The sequence below is a fragment of the Falco naumanni genome, chromosome 6 (assembly GCF_017639655.2).
Source record: "Falco naumanni isolate bFalNau1 chromosome 6, bFalNau1.pat, whole genome shotgun sequence".
Taxonomy (NCBI): domain Eukaryota; kingdom Metazoa; phylum Chordata; class Aves; order Falconiformes; family Falconidae; genus Falco; species Falco naumanni.
Genome location: NC_054059.1, coordinates 91680035 through 91698277, shown reverse-complemented (window position 1 = coordinate 91698277; position 18243 = coordinate 91680035). Strand labels below are relative to the sequence as shown.

Below are 18243 nucleotides of genomic sequence, written 5' to 3'. Positions count from 1 at the left end.
CTGGCACCCCCCTGCCTTTATGGTTTAATTCCTTTTTCCTCACTCATGTGTGTGTGTGTACTGAAGCGTGCTTAAATGGACTACGATTTGGTAGAGGATGACATGGACTTGGGGTTGAGGTCAAGAGGGACAGCTTATGCTATTACTTGCCAGCAGAGACCAAAACAGTCCAGCCTGGAGACTGATGCATCACTCATTCTGTGGGCTAGCTGGGGCTTTAACTGGTAGCCTGTATTAAAGATAGACCTGATCCTGATGATGCTCTTTACAACTCTTTGTAACCAGTGTCAGGCCCTCAACAAGTGAGTGGGCAGGGCTTCAATGGTGTGGTTCATTGAGCTCATATAGTAGCCTTTCCTATTCCTTGTTAACAAAACAACATTTGCTGTGTTTGTTTCCTGCTAGGTGGTAAGGACCAACCAGTTTTCAGTTACACGACATGAGAAGATAGCCAATGGTCTACTAGGAGACCAGGGTCTGCCTGGGGTATTTGTGCTGTATGAACTTTCACCCATGATGGTGAAGCTGACAGAGAAACACAGGTAAGAGACCTTTCGGTCCATTTCATTCACTCTCCATTGATTTTGTCATTTTGCATAGCTTAAAACTCCATCCTCACTTAGGCACGATGGTGCAAATGCCTTGAAAGCCATCCAAGCCCCTTCCCAGTGAGTGGAGAGGAAGAAGCACTCCCAGACGCGCTTACTCTCAGTGTGAACATCTGAAAAGGATTGGAGTTTTTCTGATATTACCAGAAACTTTTATACTAGTATCAAGATGAAGGGAATTGGTGTACTGAGCAGAAGTCTGATATAATGGTTCTCAGTTCAGACTAATTTCCTCAGAGTCTTTTTTTTTTTTTAATGGGAAGATGATTTGTATAGCATGCGCATCTCACCAGCACCTACAGCAGCACCCACACTGATCAAAGCTGGTTACTTACTCTGCATTTTCTGCATGTCATAGTCGGTATGGAACCTCTTTCTTCTTTCCGGGTCCTCTGTTAATCACAGGCATGTAGTTGCAGGGGAATGGAAGGGGTTGCAGCTGTCCAATATTTTAGGGTCATAATGAGGGACAGCTGATGTCTATACCTTAAAATGTATTAACATGTGCTTAGGGATTTAGTTTTTGTGTTAGAGCAGCTTGCTGTACATTCTGCCTGTGGGAATGGATAAAATCTTGGTGATTAAAAGTCCATCTCTAGGTTTATAAATTCAGAACTTGCCTCCTAGTGTAGCCATTGAGCTCCTTAGAGCACACTCCTTGAATGCTACTCAATGCTGCTCAGTAGAAGTATCAGTGACAAACTATTCTGTAACCGGTAGGGGTTATTTAGTTGTTAAATCTGTTAATCATCAGGTCTTAATAATTATATAATGCATACTTATCTGCTATGATGAACATTATGATAATTATGAATTAGGTTTTATTAGTTAATTGTTACTTATCTGACATAGGGTATCTCAGCTTATGTTGGTTGTTCAAATTATTTTCCTCTTTCTAGGTCCTTTACACACTTTCTCACAGGAGTGTGTGCCATCATTGGAGGCATATTTACAGGTATTGCACCTTTCAAGCTTTTTTCTTTGTAAATTGTAAACATTTGCCATCTTTTTCTAAAATCTGCATGGCTGATAATAAATCCCTGTGTGATGGGGAGAGATGATGTCAGACTTCAGGAGGTGATAGAGCATGTTCTGTAGAGCCATGGGTGTGGCATCAGAGTATAATTAGTACTGCTGATGAATCAAGATGCTGTGGATGATGTAAGACCTATCATAATATTTCACTTTGATGCTCTAAAGTACATTTTGTTTTCAAGTAATGCAGTCTTTCACATACCGTATGAATATATCTGTGCTGTGTTTTTGGTCAGCTTGGGTCTGTAAGCCGACAGTTGCTTTCATGTGGAACTAAAGCCAGTAGACCCTGTGAACCCAGGTTGCCGTGAGCATAGCCATCTCAAGAGGTCTCGGAATGTGTTCCCAGACATAGGAGCTCCAGTGAGTGCTCTGCAGGGACTAAAAGTAGCCCTCACAGCTAGATGGGGTCCTGTAGGAGAGGCTGTTCCTGCACAGCCGTTGGAGTGTCTGGGCTTCATTCTCAGTGTTGGCTTCTGAACAGCTGATCAGTGTCTGCTCAGCTCCATGTGTGTGACAGAGCCCAGCCTTGGTCCAGCCTTGCACTCCAGGTAATAATAACCCAGGGTGTTCTGAAACAGTCATAGATGTTCACGGGGCTGTGAAGGGCCAGTCTGCAGATATGGTCAGCAGATCTTACTGGACCTAAGAAGTCAGCTTCTGTATGTATCACATAACACCTGTATCAAAAAATACCTTTATCTGCAAGGTTCTCCTGTTACCTGAGGTGTCACAGTGCTCCATTAACCTGATACTATTAAGCAGAATTTCTGTCTATAATAAATGTGGTCATATTTATTTCTATGGCTGACTCAAGGAGAGGCTTTCAAAACTTATTTTCATGACAAATGCAAGTGCCCTCTAGCACTGATCAACTTTGACAGCCAGTTCGTGTTGCCATATGCCATGTTCTGAGTCTGTATTTTAGAGGAAAGATGAAACGGTGGCCGAGAAAGCCAGTAGCGGCCTGGCTTGTATCAGAAATAGTGTAGCCAGCAGGACTAGGGAAGTGATTGTCCCCCTGTACTCCTGCAGTGGTGAGGCCACCCCTTGGATTCTGTGTGCAGTTTTGGGCCCCTCACTGTAAGAAGGACATGGAAGTGCTGGAGCTTGTCTGAAGAAGAGCAATGAAGCTGGTGAAGGGTCTAAAGAACAAGCCTGATGAGGAGCAGCTGAGGGAACTGGGGGTGTTCAGCCTGAAGAAAAGGAGGCTCAGGGGAGACCTTATTGCTCTCTACAGCTCCCTGAAAGGAGGTGGTAGCAAGGTTCGGGTCAGTCTCTTTTCCCAAGTAACAAGTGATAGGATGAAAGGAATGGCCTCAAGTTGCACCATGGGAGGTTTAGATTGGTTTTAGATTGGAGGAAAAATTTCTTCGCTGAAAGGATTATCAAGCGTAGGAACAGGCTGCCGAGGGAAGTGGTTGAGTCACCATCCCTGGAGGCATTTATAAGTTGTGTACACGTGGCACTTAAGAACATGCTTTAGTGGTGGACTTAGCAGTGTTGGTTAATGACCGGACTTAAAGGTCTTTTCCAACTTAAATGATTCTGTTCTATTCTAAAGAACTCAGCTTAGCTGTGTAACAGGTTTTGTGCTACAGGATCGAATTTATTCCACAGGTAGAGAGAATTTCAGGGCAAGACAAGCACAAAAGGCAGTCATCTGAAGTGTCACTCAAAGACCAGATAATAAGGCCAGTAATTCTGTATTCTACAGTAATAAACAGAAGACTCAGTTCCCGTTCTAGTGGCTACTCTTTATATAGCATTGAAATGTGTGTCTTTGCGTACGGCCAAGTAATCACTTACTTATTCCTTAGACTGAGGTGTTGAATAAAAGAAAAAAGATGAATCTTCATAAAAGCACTGAAAATACCTTTGCTCGCTGGCACCCTGTGTTCCCTCCCATGCAGGAGTTTAGGGTTCCTGCCCTGCGAAAGCTGCCCCGATGGATGCGGGGTTGTCTGGGTTTCACGGTGCAGTAGACTCATTGTAAACTTTTCTGTGGTCCCAAACAAGCACTGAATTAATAGGCTCCTTCAGTGCTGGAGAGATTTGGGGAAAATACTGCAGAGAGAACTAAAGGCATCGGTTTGTTTTTCTTTGTGTCCTTGGAGGGTAAACATTGCAGTCTTTGATAAATGACGTCCATCAAGGGCAGCATCAGGTAGGGTAGCTTATTTTTAAGGATACTGTGAAATGAGCAAGAAATGGGAAACATGCCCTTGGCAAGCTGGGTCAGTGCAATAACATGGCATAAAGCGCTCAACATCAGCTTCCTTTCCAAATTTATTTCATTCATCAGTAAGCATATGTGACTCAGCCTGTCTCTTTTTTACTTCTGTAAGAAAGATCTTTTTTTTTCCATAATCACCTCTGCCCTGCAAGCTGGATCTTATCTGTCCTATTGAGCTGAGGTGGTTATTCTTCTGAGCAGTAGCTGTTTTCTGTTGCGGGGGAACTGGAACTCCTTTCCACTAACAGAAGGGTTTGCGTTTTCTTTCCCTGAGAGCTGTTCTCTCTTCGAGGCATGTCTGGCTTGATCAGTCTGTTTTTTTTCCTTTTAGTCGCAGGACTGATTGATTCCTTGATCTATCACTCGGCACGTGCCATCCAGAAGAAAATTGAACTAGGGAAGACAACATAAATAAGCAATGAGCTCACTCCGCAGAAAAAAACCCCAACCCTCTTTAAGGAGAACTAAACAGGTTTTTTGAAACACAAGTGATCTTCTGAGTACACAAGAGAAGAGGTTTGGAATTACACGATAGCCCTGACTGCTCTTACGTTACTGTCCCATCATTCTTTGTTTGGCATTAATTTCAGAATGAACTGCCTGAACCTTGCTGCTATAAAGATTAGCTGTCTTGTCTGGCTTTGCAGACACGTCTGTAAAAACCCTTTTGTGCCAGGCCATGTTCATCCAGTTCTGCCCCCTGCCCATCCCCCCACCCATCCCCCCAAAAAAGAAATGCTGGAGATACTGCATTCTGTTTGCCTCCAGGTATAATGTACTGTATTGTCATGAGACCTGGAATGGGTTGAATTTGCCATCAAATACGCTTCCTAGCCAAGACCATGTAGCTTTTTTTACCTTAATGTTTCTGAGTGTGCTGATGCTGTATACCAGACCTCTGTGAAAATGTGCTGAATCCCACACGCTTTCCTTCCAGCTGTTCTGGGCAATGTGATGAGACCTAGCACTTGAGATGTGCTTACTGTACCATGGAGCATTGCAGTTGCTCCAGATTGCTGCTCTTGTGAAAAATGCAAGTTGATGTTTCAGAAAAAAAAGGGTTTGGAGTTTTAATTGATTTTTAAATCTGATTGTGTTTTTCACTTCCCCCCTGTTTGTATTTTGAGACAAAGTCCATCCTCTGTCTGTTTTGGTAAAGCATTTAGAAGAAGAATTAAATTATTTAAACTAACCCTGGTACTGAATTGGAAATTATAATTAAAAAACATATCTGCATTGTGGCAAAATACGTAGATACACTATTTGTGGTGGGTGGTTTTTTTTCTTTTTAATGATCTACACAAGTGAGTAAAGTGCTTGGTATGTGAAACTATATTAGGAGTCATCTGAAAATATGAGGAAAAATAAAATATTGTGGAGGCAATACTAAGCCAAAACGTACCACTCTTAAATCTCAGCTCTGGATGTGCTGTGGTATTGACTCTAAACTTGGTCCAAGCAGTTGGTCCAGCAGTGCGCAGTGAGTGTGACAAGCGCAGGATCAGATAACGTAGAGAGAAAGCTATTTTATAATGCATTTGAACTTGATCACAAACCAGGGAATATAAAAATCTGTGGTTTTTTAAACTGGGAAGAGAAGCAGTTTGAGGTGTCTGTAAGAAGTCTGATTAATCTCCAAGCAAGAATACTGAAAAAAATGGGTTAAAAAAAAAAAAAAAAAACACAACCACAAACAAACATTTGAAACAAGGATATTTAATAAATCCATCAGGTCAGTACCTCTACAATGTAAGGGAAGTGATATAGTATCTATATGTTACATAAGGAACAAAAAGTTACTTGAACAGTTTCAGTCCCTCAGCAGAGCACACAGCTTTGTAACTAAATTTGAAAGAATAATCAGGAGAGGGAAGATGAATGGAAATAATGCAGCAAGAGTTTAACCTATGCTTGAACATTACCAGCTAATCGCTTGTCTAAGGTAAGAAAGCCAATTACTTCTAAATCTCAGAAAACCATTGAGGAGCGTTGCACAGAGCACTGCTCAGCATCTAGAGAGAACAGAGGGAAGGTGACGGGGCAGGTCAGCGCAAGACTGGTACCGAGTGTGAGGAAACGGGATATAATGGAGAAGAGAAACAGAAGACACAGAGAAATGGAGATTCTACCTGGAGAGGCAGAAAAATCAATGGAGCTAATAGTTAAGTAACACAGGCTTCTGCTGGAAAATGGGAGCTTATGAGTAGGAGAGGTCTGGTGATTTTAATAGACTGAAAGACAAAGTGACCAACTGCCATGGGAAACTCAGTCTCATTCAAGGATGTCTGTGTTTGAAGCTCCTTTGGGGAGTTCAGCCTCCAGGGTTTGCAATCTTGTTCTGCAGGGTGGGGCTGAGATAGAGGGTACTATCTTCTCGAAGCAGTAAGGGCTCGAAAAGTAAAGCAAATATTAGTAATAGGTTCACAGGCAAAGTTTGTCAGTGTAAGATCATTTCAACTGTACTTGAATCTGTGATCTTCTGACAGCATGCTTGATTTTCTTTTTCTTTCTTTTCTTTGACACAATTTTAAAAATATTTCCTTCCTTAAAAGACAGGAAGGGAAGATGCTTCTCTCTCCCTTCCCCAAGAACAACTGTGAGCCTCCCCCAAAAACCATTAGTGGATGAAAATGTCAGCTCCACCATGTGGACAGCCATGTTTGAGTGGCTGCTGTCACCACCGCCGCTGTCATCCGGTGGCTTTGCAGCTGCTACAGGGACACATACAGCAGCTCATGGGCTACACACCCACCTCCAGCCCTTTGTCTCTCCCAGCCAGCGTGGGCAGAGCCATGCCCACCCTGTGTCCAGCCAGATTCAGCATTCCTGGTGCCATAGGACGACATCACCTGGCAGCCACAGTTCCCAGCTGGTGGGACCAGCACAAGAAGCACTGAGACCCTGGGGTGTATGTATGTATGCCGGGTGTATGGCACTGCTGGTGGGGGAGAAGCAAGCTAAAGAGCCAAGGCAGCTGCTGCCAGTTCCTGCACTAACAACCTGGCTTCAGTTTCTTAGAACTGCATCATTTGTAGAATAAAATCCAGACTTCCACTGCTCATCTCTCAATGAGGCTGAACTCAACATCGGTGTTGTGGACCCTTGTCCTGCAAAAGGCTCCAGACCAGCAGTTTTTCTTCCAGTAGTCATGCCGGTTCCCTTCACTGTCTGCTCCAAAGCCAAATACAGAAACCTGCACACACCAGAGCCATCACTGCACAGGTGCTTGGTCGCCCTTGAGGGTGCACAGACAGACGGTGGCATGGCAGGTGGTATGGTGGCAGCACCTGGTCGTGCTGGCCACGCTCACCTGCTGGCAAGCATGCAAGGCAAAGAGGAGGGCAGCGAAGCTGGTGGAGGGGTACCATCCGTGGTGCTGTGTCCAGTTGTCATGGATGTACTTGAGGAAAGCTGGGCTTAGGGTCAGCACCTGAGTGGGAAGCAGAGGAGCCATCATCTGCTCGCTGTGCTGCAAATGTGACGGCCAGCCCCCACCACCGGCACAGCCATCAGCCTTCCTGCTTGCCAGCTCTGCCCCCATCCCACTGAAAAACAAGCCTGGTCGCTGCCCAGAGGAACCCTGCCTGCCCAGGAGGAGTGGAACCCACTGAACCCTTACCTTGTTTCTGTCAGCTTTGACGAACCGTTTCACTCGCACGTATGTGCTGCAAAAGCCAGAGGATAGCAGCGAGCGTGGGGCACCCCTGCTGCTGGGGCCTCTCCTTCAGAGGCAGTTGGTTTGCAGAGGGTGACTATGTCTGCTAGCACTTGGCCCCATGCCAGCCCAGCCCCTTGGGCTGGCCCAGCAGGAGCCCCTGGCCGGGCTCTGGGAAGGGTCACATCAAGCCCATGGTCCCACAGCGGAGACAGCCATCACCCCACCTGCAGGGGTTATGGGACTGCAGGATGCCCAAGCTCTGCGGGGACAGGGCAGTGCTTCCCCAAACCGTGGTGCAGAGGGATGCCAGAACCCTCATCCAGGGGCCCTTTATCCCACCGGGACCATGATGCCAGGGCCTCAGTGAGGCACCAAAGTCCCCAGAACCACCCCGCACCATCCTCAGGGTCTCTAGCGCAAGAGATGCTGTTGCCCCAAAGCTGATGTGTTGCATGAGCTCTCCAGTGGAGAAGGCACTGGCCACCCACTGCAGGTCCAGTGGCTTGAAGGGGACAAGGACAAGGTGGACACCAGGCCTGAGGTTCACTGCACTCTCGGGTACATGAAGTCATGGGTTGGTCTTGTGCCATCATCCAGCTCAAAGCCAGCAATCGTCACTCTGTTCGTTCTAGGGAACAGTGGGAAGGCACACCCCAAAATGAAGCTGTGTGCAGTCCCAAGCTGCTGGCCCCACCAGGCAGGGACACCAGGTCACTGTGGCCAGCAGCACAGAGGGAACGTGGGCAACCCAGGGCTAGCATGTGCCCCAGGGTGGGGGGCTGCAGGGAGCAGGGCCAGCACTCCCTCTCCCCCACCATCACAGGGCTTGTGTTTGTGGATTGGAAGGGGGACAATAGGGGCATGTCAGGGTCCTGGGGAGACAGGGAGGGGCAAAGCCCTTTTGGGGTACCCACCTCAGCACCCAGTCATGCCCATCGATCTACAGCCCGTGGCCAGACCCCTTCAACCACCCCGAGTTCCCCACCACTGCACAAGTCCTGCAGCGAGACGGGTGCCACAGGCCACTGCTCGGGACCCAGAAGACAGTGAAGGGCTGCTGAATTATGGCCTGGAGCTGGACGCTACTCGGGTGACCCTGCAGGGTCTGGAGGAGCAAGGCCATCAACAGGCAGCATTAGTGCCCCCCCCCCCCCCCCCCCCCGGTACCCCAGAAGGGGACAGAACCCCACTCGAACCAGCAGAGCACTGGGAAAGGCACAGAAAACCCCAATGAGATAATAGGAAAAGCGTGCGGGACGGCCCAGCGAGGTGGGAGCAGTGGTGAGCTGGGGTCCCTGCATCCCCTTCATCCCCCACTGCCTCCATCTGACTTGACCTCGGCCTTGCCCACCACAAACAGATTTGGTGACACTGGCAAGAGCCCTGAGCTGCCACCCGTGCCCCACTCACCAGCCACCACTGAACCATGTCAGAGGAGAGCTCATGGGCTGTGCCCTTCAGCAGACGCCCCAAGGCCATGTCATAGTGGGCGTTGAACCGTGCAGAGCCATTGACAGCAGCAGTGCAGCAGGGGTGTCGAGGGGTGGCAGAGCCCCAGATAACGGGCTGAGGCCACCCACGGGGGCTTGGAAACATTGCCACAGACAAGGCAGGCACAGGATGAGCACCGCCTGCACGCACCTCTGGCACAGCATTGCTCATGCCACCTGCAGTGAGATGTCACAGGGAGTGGCAGTGGCACCACAGAACCCCTTCCCACCCATGCTCCCACCTCCTGGGACACCCCTTGGCTGCTCACCAACCCTGCAGGGACCTGACATAGCCTGGTACATGTTTCCTTTGCAAACCATTCAATGCCTTTATTGCTGTGCTCTGCTTCTGACAGTGTTGCAGTTACTTCGGTCCCGGCAGGGCTGGCTGCAGCATGTGCTGTGGGAGGAGCTGCTCTCTGCCTGCAACACTTGTAGGGTCTGCAAACTGACCCGCCAACAAGTGCCAAAGCATCCTCACCCTGGCCCCGAGCCAAACTCCAGCTCCCCTCCAGAGTGGCAGCTGCCTGCATGTGAAGCAGCCCCTCTGCCGGTAGCAAGCCCCGCTGCCTCCTCCCGACACTGGATCTAGACAGAGTACAAGAACAATAAGTTGTCATCGACAAAGTTGTCATTTGGATAGAAGTGCACGGCATCCCTTTTTTGCAAGTCATATAGCAGGTATTCAGTGTCTCTCACACATTCTTTCTCTGCATGACTAGCTGGAAAGATCATCACATACTGAACCAAAGTAGAATGTCCTGGAAAATTTAAGTCTTTAAGATCATTAGAAGAATTTGCCCATGGTGATATATGAGTAAGTATTAAATTAGGCTCTGGAACTATCAGGTGAGGTAACATGATTATTCACCGCACTGAGATCCTGAGCAAATCTGTACTCTGCATCCCCATCTTTAACTATTCTGCACTTATGTACAAGTAAAATTGGGGTATTATAAGGGCTTTGGCATTCTCTGAGAATTCCTTTTTTTCAGGAAAAATTCAAGTTGTTTTTGAATGCTTGGGATTGCATCTGCAACAATAGGATACTGTTTAATCGAGGTGGAATCCCTCCATTTGTTTTTATGGTAATAAAATAATGCCAGCTCTGCCGATAGCAATAATCTCACATCCTCACCCCAGGTATTCCACAGTTCTCAGGGAACTGCTTCTAATCCCAATGGTATTTCAAAATGAAGTTCTTCATTTTTTAAAACATGCACAATTTCACAACCCATAAGGATTAACCAAATCCTGTCAGGTGCTAGAGATAGCCGAGTACCAAATTTCTGCAAAAGGTCTCTCCCTAATAATGATATAGGGGAATTAGGAGAAATTGCAAATCTTCCCCATGCAATTTTTCCAGCTAAAACAATCGGAAAGGGTGTCGAAAGGTATTTCACCTCCTTGCCAACTACCCCTTTAGCAATAACTTTTTCTTCTGATAAAATATCAAATAGAATTCCATTTACCTTTGCAGCAATTCGTCCGTGCTCATTTACCTCTATTCCTTCCAGATTCATCTCTCAGCAGTTCCTCAAGAATCTGATTCGCCTGCTGTGAATGAGGCTGTGGATGATGTGGGGGTGTCGATCCTTGTTTCGAGATTTTCAGGCAAAGTGGGCATTCCCGTTGCCTATGTCCTGAATAGCCATTAAAAAAACATGCTAAAGTATTACAATGTAACTGAGACTGCCAATTAGGATCTTGTTCAGGCCAAGGATTAAGTCCTTGTCTTCTTCTATCTTTTTGAAAAATTCTTTCCCACTCTTCCATTTGGAATAATTCTCTCAGTAGAGTTTTCCTACCATTCCAGCTGGGAGTATAAATTGTAACAATTCCCGACAGCATTTGTGCACATCTTTCAGCATTGTCTCTCAATCTCAGCATTTTACTCTGCCAAGCGACCACATCTCCCTGTCTCCAGCATTCATGTCTCATTACCGCAGTGACTGACAGAAGCAACCTCTGGAGGAGCTCTGGGTCCTGCTCTGGGGTTAGGAATGTATTCCAGCCTCAAAGGGTAGATTCCTGCAGTGGGAAGGTCCGTTTCCTCTGCCTCTGCGTTGGAGGCAAGTGAGCTTCCCCTTGTTTGAGATGATTTACCTCTTTGCTGTGCCCAATTATACCGCATATACCAATAATCAATATCCTGGATGCCAGAGTCTTTTAAAATAATTCTCAAACTTTTTTGTTTATGAGGCTCAAAAGCTCCTCTAGGAGGCCACACATCCATGGGTCCTTCTCTAGTACGGGTCAGGAATGGCCATTCCTCCTGGCATAAAATAATGAATTTTCATTTCTGCAAAGCCTGTGCCAGGGCTATCTTTTTCCAATTCTCTAAAACCTCAGCAAGGGGCGTCCCCCTTTCAAGGCTGGCTGTATTTCCCATTCTTATCAAATTTGTTAACTTCCTCACTAGTATGTGATTTTTTTTAATTTAAACACAAGAATACTTTCAGGTCTGTGTCTGGAACTACCCTTGTCTAAGTCTCATCAGGTGATCTCACCTAGTTGCTGGCAGTAGAGCGCTGGTAATGGATATGTACAGAAGAGATTCCTGACTCCTTCCTTTTGCATCCTAGTGCAAAAGATGCACTAGTGCAGAAGACCCTAGATGGTCTGGGTCACCATCTGTTAAAGGAGAAATTCACACACACGTGGGTACCACTGGGCTTTCTTTAGTCACAACTCAGAGCTGGGCCACCACCCCAGTGAGTGGCAGAGAACCAAGCGATACAGCACGGCTTATATACACTTATCAAACCATTAGTCAACATCTGAAGTTTGTAGCGGTTTCCTTTGGTCCTGTCAGTTCTGCAAATCCATCGCCTGACTGTCCCAGGTGATTCATCTCCTCGGTTCCAGGCTCTGCCTTGGCTCCAGGCTCCTCCTCTGATCATGATCTTCTTTCTGCCAACTTTAACTCACATGCTCCTTCAAGCGCGCTTAGTCTTTGAACAAGCAATTCCTATTCTCATATACTATTTTTTCTAAAACCACCTGTGTTTCTGCAAGCACCTGTGTGCACAAATTGGTCATCTAGTGTTTTTCTATTCTCCCACTGATTAACTGGACTGGGTTTTAAACCAGCCTTGGATTAGGGCTACACTAGGGACGAGGCCTGGTTCTGCCACTTAGCTGCTTCGGCACTTTTAAATTTCTTATTTCAAAATACATTTTCTTTAACAGATAATATGGAGCAAAATGGTAAAACCCCAGGTTTTACAGCAAACAAAAAACCCCAAACCTTAAATATTGCCTCTGTACTGTTTCCCTTTCCATCCAACGGATGGAAATTTCCTCAGTAAATGACAAGTGTCCGTGACCACCCAAGTGATCTGTGCTTATTGAGCAGGAAATCAAACAATACCTTTTCAGCTGGCACATGTATCCAAATATATATCCAAAGAAACTCCATTACTGTAACTTGCAAGGAGCTCTGGGATCTTACAAGCTTACCTGTACTGCCCCTCTAGGGAACTGCAGAGCTGTGGACTCTCAAGACATACTGGGGCACAACGCTTGGCCTGCCTGAAACATTCAGGAGGCTCTCGGATATCCAGGCAGCAGTAAAAACCATTCTGATTTTACAGCAAGGCTGACCACAGTTGCGAGTTTTCTTTTGCATGCTCACACCTGGAAGCCAAACCAGAACAGCTGCACACACAGCAGAGCAATTGCTCAGCACACCTACACCAACAGAGCTCTCCTAAAGCACACCTGGAGCCATTCATACCCCAAGTCAACATCTACAGCGGAACCTGGCCACAAGCTTTGACACAATGTCATTTTGGGGTCAAACTGACACACACCAAAGAATTAGCAAAACACATCTCCTCTGCCACATCAGGCATCGCGCTCCTTCAGTTGAGCTATAACTGTTACATTATTTCCCAAATGCAAAGCCAAAGAGAGTAAATATAACCACAGCATGCTCCTTAAAAAGCAACTCTGCACAGGCAACTGTTCATTGTGACCAAGGGATGATGTGACCACGGCCCTTCAAACTTTCGGGATGCCTAGGCGGGACTAAACAGTGCTTGCAAACAAAGAACATGCCTGCTCGTTAAGACAGGCTGGTCAAGTTTACCACCAAAACTCTACATCACCATTTGCCAACCCTGTCCAGCTTTGGGTGCCCAGAGCCACACTCGGTTCACTTGAAAGCGTCTCCCAGTAGTGGCCAGTTCCAAGCTCAGAACTGTACCTCTCCAACGCCTACATGGAAGAAAACTCAAACTGTGCCCCCTTCTCCTTAAGCCTTAGAGCCTGTGACAGGAATTTCATCCCACTGCTTGGAAAAGCTCCGAGGTTGCAGCTGAAGGGAACTGGAGTTCCCTGCGTCTCAGAGTAATTCTAGAGCTAAAGCGGTGACAGACATCAGCTCTAGATCAGACGACACATGCCAGCACCCACCACTGACCCAGGGTGGCAACCTCCTTCTGTCCTACCCAAAGGTTTCAAACCCAACACACTGTCTCCCTACGGCAGGAAGCTACCTTATTTATAATTCGTAACACCATTAACGCATTCCTTGAGACAGAACTACAGATACATTACGCAGGCAACCAGGCCACCATTTGGAAGCAGCACTGGAGCCTTCTGGTGAGAAATTTATTCTACAACGGAGAGCGCCCTAGTGAATAAATAAGACTGAGACAGGGTCCTTTTCCTCAAGGGAAAAGCACGCAGCAGATCAATGATTGTTGAACCAGGCAGAATTCTCAGAAAAAAGCAACCCCTAACTCTTAACAAGAAAGAGAAGGCTATTCCTCTTAATAAAAGCACAGCTGTGCTGAAACAAGTCAACACTTAATGTCCTCCTCCCAAATGAAGGTGTACAGGCAACATGTTTCTCTGGAAATGACGTGCTCAGGGCATCCGGTTTTCTTATCCCATCCTTTCACGGTGTCACCTTCAAAAATCAAGAACAGGTCAGTTGTGGTGTTGGCTTGGGAGATTCCCATGCCTGGGGGAAGTCAGTAATTCCGCAATAATAAGCCTGTTCGGACACAGACCTGTCTGAGGTGCCCCCTGCCTCCAGACATCTCCCTGGACCCTGAGCAGCACGTACATGTGCATGGAGGAAAAGAATGCCAGGGAACAGGCCAGAGAAATGGGGGGTAGGGGTTGGGGGGGGGGGGGGTGGAGAAAATAAAAAAAGAAGTAAACCAAAAAAAAGAGACAGATACAGATCAGGACAGAGATGTAAAGGAAAAACCTGTCCTGGGCTGCAGGACAGAGATGGAGGATGAAGAAAAGGGAAGGAGAGGGAGTAGGACAAAATCAGAGAGAGTAAAAAAGAAGGGAGCAGCAGAATGAGTGATAAAGGCAGAAGAGAAGAGGGAGCAGGACAGAAGAATAGAATGCAGAGCTACAGGGAATCAAAACACGATGGGTTTGTATGGCAAGGTTTGGGAAGGAGGAGGAAAAGGAGGAGAAAGAAGCAGCAGCAAGAAGAAACAACGTGTGATAACTGACCGCAGCTGCCGTTCCCCATCCCCCTGCGGGGAGGAGACAGGGAAATCGGCAGTAAAGTTAAGCCCCGTAGAAATGGGGGCTGGAGGGAAGGTGTTCTGAAGATTTGCTTTTCCTGCACATTCTCCTGCTCTGACTTGACTGCTCATCAATCGCGCTGATTTCCCCAGGTTCAGTCTGTTTCGCCCACGGAGGTAATGGCGGAGTGACCTCCCCATCCTTGTGCCCACTCGTGAGCTTCTTGTTATATTCTGTCCCCCCTGTCCAGCGGAGGAGGGGGAGCGGTAAGAGCAGCTTCGGTCCAGCCCGGGTCACCCCCCCCACACACACACACACACCAAATCACAGCGGCACAGGGAAGGGAGGGGGGGGCAGAGGGGGGGCAGGGGGCGCCTGGGGCACACAAGAGGGGAGACAGGGTCCCACGGACCAGGACTCGCCACAGCTCTCGCTTTGGTACCGCTGCGAAAATGTGCCGGCTCAGACGCGCCTTTCCCCTCTCTCCTCCCTGCCTCCCTCCCGCAGAACGCCGGCCGCTCGGCTCCCCCGCCCCGGTAACCCCCGGGTGTCTCACGGCTCTTCCTCGCAAGACGCGGCTCCCGGACACGGCGCGTCGCTCCCTCGCGCACCGGGGGCCGCCCCAGGCGGTGGGTGACACACGGACCCCGCTGTGCACGCGGGCACCCGGCTGCTGCGGGGCTGGTCCCCCCCCCCCCGCAGGGCCAGGCCCTCCGTGCCCGCAGCAGGAGGCAGCTGCTGCCCGCCCGCCCTCGGGTTCCCTCTCCTTCGCCTCTCCCCGGCCGGCCCAGCTCCCGCCCGCAGCCGGGCCGTGCCCCCGCTCCCCTCGCCCCCCGCGGCGCGGGGGGCGAGGCCGGGCAGGGACAACCCCCGCCAGCCCGAGGCGGCGCGGCCCCCGGCAGAGGGACAGAAGCGCGAGGGGCCGTGACCGGCGCCGCTCGGCCCCGCCCGGAGCCGCTCCCGCCGCAGGCCCTTCCCGAGCGGCAGCGGGGGGCCGGCTGGCCGCCGCCACGGCAGCGCCGGGGGCACCTGGGGCTGGGGCCCGGCTGCGGGGGCGATGCTGCAGCGGGGGCAGCGGCGCGGGGCGAGCGGGGCCGCGGCAGGCTCGGGGGGCTGGCGAGCTGGGGAGGCGCCGGCGCCCGGGGGGCGGCCTCCTGCTTCCCCGCCCCCCCCCCTCAGCCCCCGGACCCTCCGGGGCTCCCGCACCCGGCTCGCGGGCGGCTGAAGTTTCCCGTGCCGCCCCCCGAGGCGGCCGGCGGGCAGGAGACACCCCCCCCCCCCGCAGGGTCCGCTCGCCTCCCCCGCGCTCCTGGCACCGCCCCGGCGCGCCGCCATGCTGCTCCTGCAGCGCTTATGCCGCGCCGCGGGGGCCAGCGGGGATCGCGAACGCCGGGCTGCAGCTCTGCACGCCGAGCGCCCGTCGGCGGCTCCGTACCGGGAGGCAGCAGCGGGCGCCGCGGCACCACCCCGCAGGCAGCGCGGGATCGCGGTGCCGTTAACGGCGGCCGGCAGCGCCGAGGGGAGAGGCCACCGCGCGTGCGCGTCGCCAGGGCTGCAGCACCGATTTTTGGCCGCCGGGTCACAGCAGCAGCGCTCCCCCAACCGGGTGGCTGCAGTACCCCATTTTTTGTCGCTAGATGGCAGCAGGTCCCCACCAGCCCCGTGCTGAGCACTGGCCGGGCGAGCACTGGGCGGGGTCTCAGCCCAGTTTACGCCACCGGACCCCGGGAGTGCCCGCTGCGGCTGCGGGGTGCCCTTCGCTCTGCCCTTTGCCCACTCGCAGCCCGGGCATTAATACTCATTGCCTCCGTATGCAAAAGCACCCACGTGGCTCAAGCATTTCAGTCCTTTGCGTCTGACGGCTTTAACAGTCGGGTGGCTCTTTGTGTCCATGCCCCCACCCCATTACCAAGGGAGAAGCTGCAGCACAAGGAACCGGTGGCACAAGTAGGGGGTGCGGTGTGTCCTACGGATAAGTCCCAGCGATTGCTGTTGTTCCAGGAGAAATTCACACACACGTGGGTACCACTGGGCTTTCTTTAGTCACAACTCAGAGCTGGGCCACCACCCCAGTGAGTGGCAGAGAACCAAGCGATACAGCACAGCTTATATACACTTATCAAACCATTAGTCAACATCTGAAGTTTGTAGCGGTTTCCTTTGGTCCTGTCAGTTCTGCAAATCCATCGCCTGACTGTCCCAGGTGGTTCATCTCCTCGGTTCCAGGCTCTGCCTTGGCTCCAGGCTCCTCCTCTGATCATGATCTTCTTTCTGCCAACTTTAACTCACACGCTCCTTCAAGCGCGCTTAGTCTTTGAACAAGCAATTCCTATTCTCATATACTAATTTTTCTAAAACCACCTGTGTTTCTGGAGAGCACCTGTGTGCACAAATTGATCATCTGTTGTTTCTCTGTTCTCCCACTGACTAACTGGACTGGGTTTTAAACCAGCCTTGGATTAGGGCTACGCTAGGGACGAGGCCTGGTTCTGCCACTTAGCTGCTTCAGCACTTTAAATTTCTTAGTTAAGAATACATTTTCTTTAACAACATGAGCAATACTCTTACACGACAATGTGTGTCTGCCAATATTGACAGAGGCTAAAACTCCTAACGCTTTCCTTCTTACCTATAATATGAGCAGTTATTTCAATTAAGGAAGAATAAGGACCCTGAAAGATAGTCTTAACATTATTATTAAATATCAGTTTAGAAAAACTCAGATTTAATATTTTTTCTTGCTAATTTTCCTTCTAAGAATCATTTCATAGAATCATAGAATGGTCTGGGTTGGAAGGGACCCCAAAGACCCCCCAGTTCCAGTCCCCTGCCACGGGCAGGGTCACCTCCCCCCAGCCCAGGCTGCTCCCAGCCCCGTCCAGCCTGGCCTTGGCCACTGCCAGGGATGGGGCACCCTCAGCTGCCCTGGGCAACGTATTCCAAGTCTCACCAGCCTCACTGTAAAGATTTTCTTCCTAATACCTAACATAAATCTCCCCTCTTTCAGTTTAAAGCCGTTACCCCCTTGTCCTATCGCTAAAGGCTCGTGTAAAAAGCCCCTCTCCAGCTTCCCTGTGGGCCCCCAGTTAGGCACTGGAAGGTGCCCAGGGCCTTCTCTGCTCCGGGCTGAACAGCCCCAGCTCTCAGCCTGGCCCCACAGCAGAGGGGCTCCAGCCTCGGATCATCTTCGGGCCCCTCCTGTGGACTCGCTCCAACAGCTCCAGGTCCTTATGTTGGGGGCCTTGAGTGGAGTAGAGGGGGAGAATCACCTCAGCCTGTTGGCCAGGCTTCTTTGATTGCAGCCCAGGATTCAGTTGGCTGGCTGAGCTGCCAGTGCACATTGCTGGCTCCTGTTGAGCTTCTCGGCCACCAACACCCCCAAGTTCCTCCTGCTCAGGGCTGCTCCCAACCCGTTCTCTGCCCAGCCTGTGTTTGTGCTTGCGATTGCCCCGGCCCACGTGCAGGACCTGGCACTTGGCCTTGGTGAACATCATGAGGTTTGCACGGTCCCACCTCTCAAGCCTGTCAAGGTCCCGCTGGGGACTCCTACTCCTGGTAGCAGAGATCTTCCGTTCTGTTCAATTAAGTTTGCAGAGTCTTGGAAAACTACCTAAACCAAATTTCAGCACCTTTGTGAGAATGCTCAAACCTACCAGCAGATAGCTGGTAATAAGCCATATTAAAGTACATTCTCATCTGGTTTTGCTTTGGTTTAGG

At 49.9% G+C, this 18243-nt stretch overlaps 2 protein-coding genes and 1 non-coding gene across 8 annotated transcripts in view; 1 reads left to right on the top strand and 2 right to left on the bottom strand.

The window, feature by feature from the left end:
• LOC121089846 (endoplasmic reticulum-Golgi intermediate compartment protein 3) overlaps window positions 1–5068 on the top strand; it is a 30493-nt gene extending 25425 nt beyond the window's left edge. For 5 of the 6 annotated variants that reach the window (XM_040597508.1, XM_040597504.1, XM_040597507.1 and 2 more), the window contains 3 exons: window positions 406–542; window positions 1508–1563; window positions 4211–5068. In XM_040597508.1, the coding sequence (XP_040453442.1) occupies window positions 406–542; window positions 1508–1563; window positions 4211–4290 (273 nt within the window). In that variant the 3' untranslated portion in view covers window positions 4291–5068. The remainder of the gene's footprint in view (window positions 1–405; window positions 543–1507; window positions 1564–4210) is intronic. The other variant, XM_040597503.1, reaches the window with a different exon arrangement.
• Window positions 5069–5579: 511 nt separating this feature from the next.
• On the bottom strand, window positions 5580–10550 carry LOC121090665 (CMP-N-acetylneuraminate-beta-galactosamide-alpha-2,3-sialyltransferase 2-like). The gene is made up of 5 exons (XM_040599390.1): window positions 10431–10550; window positions 9509–9615; window positions 7499–7601; window positions 7190–7309; window positions 5580–7072 (listed from the first exon to the last, which is right to left on the bottom strand). The coding sequence occupies exons 1-5, from the start codon at window positions 10548–10550 to the stop codon at window positions 6938–6940; spliced, it is 585 nt and encodes a 194-aa protein (XP_040455324.1). The 3' UTR covers window positions 5580–6937.
• A 2819-nt stretch (window positions 10551–13369) lies between these two features.
• LOC121090817 lies at window positions 13370–13454 on the bottom strand. Its single transcript, XR_005828739.1, has one exon. It is a non-coding gene; the product is annotated as a small nucleolar RNA SNORD45 (small nucleolar RNA).
• Between the last annotated feature and the right edge of the window lie 4789 nt (window positions 13455–18243).